Here is a 3,473-nt window from a genome sequence, read left to right as displayed (position 1 = left end):
ATTAGCCTGTAAAAAAAACCTCAAATGAATGTCAAAAAGTTGCCAATTATTACTAGAAAGAAAAACACAACCTATTAAGATAAATTAAAGCCAACAGTTGAAAATCTTAGAAACCCGTAGGATTTTATATTTTTATTTTAATTATATTCATGTATACCTGCAGACCAAGTTGTACTGCAAGATCATACAAAATCGATACTCGTGACGAATATTAGAAAAATAACGGAAAAATCCACTGCAGTTTGAGTAAAATGAGAAGAAAATAGCATTCAGATGCCATGCATCCTCTCTTTCTGTACATACAGATATTCAAGGCAAATCTACAGGTTATCTATGTGCAGGATGATAACTACTTTGAATGGATAGTTTACAGATACACATAAATGTCTATGGACAGTGTATGTATATGCTGTTAAATTAAAAGGGAAACCAACAAAAAAAAATAATAATAATAATGAACAAAACTCACAAAAATGGAAGGCACAAACTCCAAACCTTTATGCATATATAGTGTCTAAATATTAAGCAATCTCATGAAATAGAGGGTAATCCAGAAGTCCAGACCACAATGGAGCTCCTTCATAGCTAGATGGACTACAAGCATCGGCAGTATTAGTATTGGAAGTCTCAGTCATCGGTGGGGCTGCGGCGGCTGCGGATGGAGATGGAGAAATAGTTGGAGGAAGCCATGGGGAAGAGTGTGAATTTTCTCCTTGATTAAGAACACCAAAATGAGAACCGGCGTGAACCATGTCCCTGTTTAAAGAAGTCTGAAGACTGCATGGGGCCTGTAAATCAGGCATGTGGGAGAAAGGGATTGAATCAATAATTGCCTGGAAATTTGTATTGTTATTGGCAAGAGAGGGGAGTGGGGTAGGTAGTTCCAGGTAGGGTGTGTTTAACACCATGTTTGGATTAATGGCGTTTAGATTATTTTGGAAATTAGCTGCCATGGAAGATGGAGGTTGAAGAAGACCCTGCAAATATTGATTCAGTCGGGCCATTTGGACAGCTTCAGTCTGAAATCTGATGGCCTGATCCTCCCATGAAGGGTTTTCGATGACTTCTTTGAGGTTGGCCAGGGCTATGAGATGAGGCAAGCTCGAAAAAATTTCAGTTCGTGGCCGATGAGTCATTGGATCAAATCCCATCTGAATCAACTTCTTCTTCAGATGAGTGTTCCAGAAATTTTTTATCTCATTATCTGTCCTTCCAGGCAGGTGTGTTGCAATTGCAGACCATTTGTTCAAAAAAAAGAAAAAAAAAAATTATAATAAATAAAGATGGAGATAAATTAATATTCCTCCAAATTATTCAAGCTAGGAGCAAAAATTACTTGTTTCCTAGGATGGCATGGAGATTGAGAATTGTCTGCTCCTCTTCTTGAGAAAATTTTCCTCTTTTGATATCGGGTCTCAAATAATTTGTCCAACGGAGCCTGCAACTCTTTCCACATCTGTTAAGACCTGTAAATACCACAGACGTAAACACACTCATTAGAAAATTCTACTAGGCCGGGTGGGATAAGAGGTAACCTACCAGCAAGTTTGGGGAGGGCTCTCCAGCTGCCATGGCCATGTTTTTGGATATGTTTGATGAGTTTGTCATCTTCTTCAGGGGTCCAAGGACCTTTCTTGAGGCCACTTTCATCACAGCAAGGGGACCTTCCCATTGTTTTCTGGCCCTCTAATAGTTACTTACTATAGATTTCCTTATGATTTGGTTGCCTCCTTAAAATCATAACAAATAAGCCAAGGCCCTGGGGATTATATATAATGCTCTCCTTCCCTTTGTCCTTATGTTGTATGCCTGTGGGACATGTCTTACGTGGGTGTGCCAACGAAACTTTTATTCTTGATATTACATAAATGTCCTTTCCTATTTTTTAATGTGATAATGCTTGGGAATTGTTTATAAGTGGTATATATTATAGACAAATAAAAATGAGCAACGGATAAGTGGATGGTAAGTGTAAGTCTCACAAAATATGTAAATAAAAAATGACTTGATCATTTATGAACAAATTATAAACGACAGCCAAACATGGGGGATTTGGTCGATAGGTTTATCTTTTTTAACTGAATATGTATTGATTTTCAGATATGATATTTAAAGTCTGATCCAATAATATTGCTCTCATAATAATTCATTTTTATCAATGAATAATGCCTTTCTCATGATATAAAGAGTTGGGAGAACTATATTTGTTCAATTTCTTTAATCTGATCACCGAATTAAAAGGCTTTCGCTAGCAATTAGAAACAATATTGCTCCGTAGGATTATATTAAATTACTGTTTTCTGTAAAACTTAGTGTTTGCTTGGTTAAGCTTTTTAATGATTATAAGTCATGAGTATCAAATAATGTGTGGTAAAAAATTCGATAAAAGTTGTGATTCTTAAGGAATTGTGATTATAAATGATGTTTGATCAACTTATAAGCACTTAAAAGATTTTCCAAACATACCCTTAAAAAATTAAATCTAATTTAAAAGGTATTCAAAAATCAAAAAAGTAATTTCAAATACCTACCTAAGCTGTAGGATTTTTACCGATTTATGTTAAGGAAATTACAGAGGACTTAAAAGCATTGAATATAACTTGGAAGAAGAAATTGTAAAATAACATCCTTCGAAAAAGATAAGCACTAACAATTTAGGTTAAGTGAAATTATTAAATCTCTGTAACTATAAATTTCAGTTAAGTCTAACGCATACAATATTTATATATGACCAGAAAATGAAAGGACAATTTTGAGGAAGAAATTGTACAAAGAACATCCATCGACAAAGTTTGTTCTAACAATTTAGGTTAAAAGAAATTATTAAATCTCTATAACTATAATTTTCAGTTAGGAATCTAAGGCATACAATATTTATATACGACCAGAAAATGAGAGGACAATTTTGACAGTCAATGTATAAACAGTTCACTATCTCATAAATCATAGCAGAAAAAGGCCAAAAGTGAGAGAGTCGTCATCAAGAACAGGTGGCTGGTGCACTCTGGTCGGAGGAACACATCCCATGCACGCAATGGGGGGCATTAATTCGTCACTGATTGCATATTTTGCATGGCAAATTTATATATTAGTAAAAGTTTTACGTAGAATATATATTCCTGTTGATTGATGGGTCCTCCATTTCTGAGAATCCTTTGTCATCTTCAGCATATTCTCTGCTCCTCGAATTGATTTAAACTGGGGTTTCTTCTGCTCAAGTATATATCGTGAAGCAGATAAAATAATGTTTCTCATATACAGCTAATTGTGTAATTTTATGATAAGATAGTTGTGATATTGATAATGGTTTTAGGTTGTTAATTAAGATGTATATATATGTATATATATATACACACATATATGTATAAATATATATACATCTATGTATATGTATATGTATATGTATATATATATGTATATAGATATATACATATGTATACATATATGTATATGTATATATATATATATATATA

General features: G+C 33.8%; 1 protein-coding gene across 1 annotated transcript; it reads right to left on the bottom strand.

The window, feature by feature from the left end:
• Positions 1-211: 211 nt before the first annotated feature.
• LOC111401152 (myb-related protein 308-like) lies at positions 212-1,775 on the bottom strand. The gene is made up of 3 exons (XM_023028754.1): positions 1,540-1,775; positions 1,337-1,466; positions 212-1,242 (listed from the first exon to the last, which is right to left on the bottom strand). Exons 1-3 carry the CDS (start codon positions 1,670-1,672, stop codon positions 522-524), a joined length of 984 nt encoding a protein of 327 aa, XP_022884522.1. The 5' UTR covers positions 1,673-1,775; the 3' UTR covers positions 212-521.
• Positions 1,776-3,473: the final 1,698 nt, after the last annotated feature.

Source organism: Olea europaea, chromosome 10 (genome assembly GCF_002742605.1).
Source record: "Olea europaea var. sylvestris chromosome 10, O_europaea_v1, whole genome shotgun sequence".
Taxonomy (NCBI): Eukaryota; Viridiplantae; Streptophyta; class Magnoliopsida; order Lamiales; family Oleaceae; genus Olea; species Olea europaea.
This window is presented reverse-complemented; position numbering and strand designations above follow the sequence as displayed.

What these genes read in the sequence shown, in the direction of transcription:
- LOC111401152 (XM_023028754.1), bottom strand. Translation starts at nt 1,672, where the DNA reads ATGGGAAGGTCCCCTTGCTGTGATGAAAGTGGCCTCAAGAAAGGTCCT. An exon ending in AGCCCTCCCCAAACTTGCTG is followed by an intron (nt 1,467 to 1,539) that starts GTAGGTTACCTC and finishes TGGTATTTACAG; the next exon opens with GTCTTAACAGATGTGGAAAG. An exon ending in CATGCCATCCTAGGAAACAA is followed by an intron (nt 1,243 to 1,336) that starts GTAATTTTTGCT and finishes TTTTTTGAACAA; the next exon opens with ATGGTCTGCAATTGCAACAC.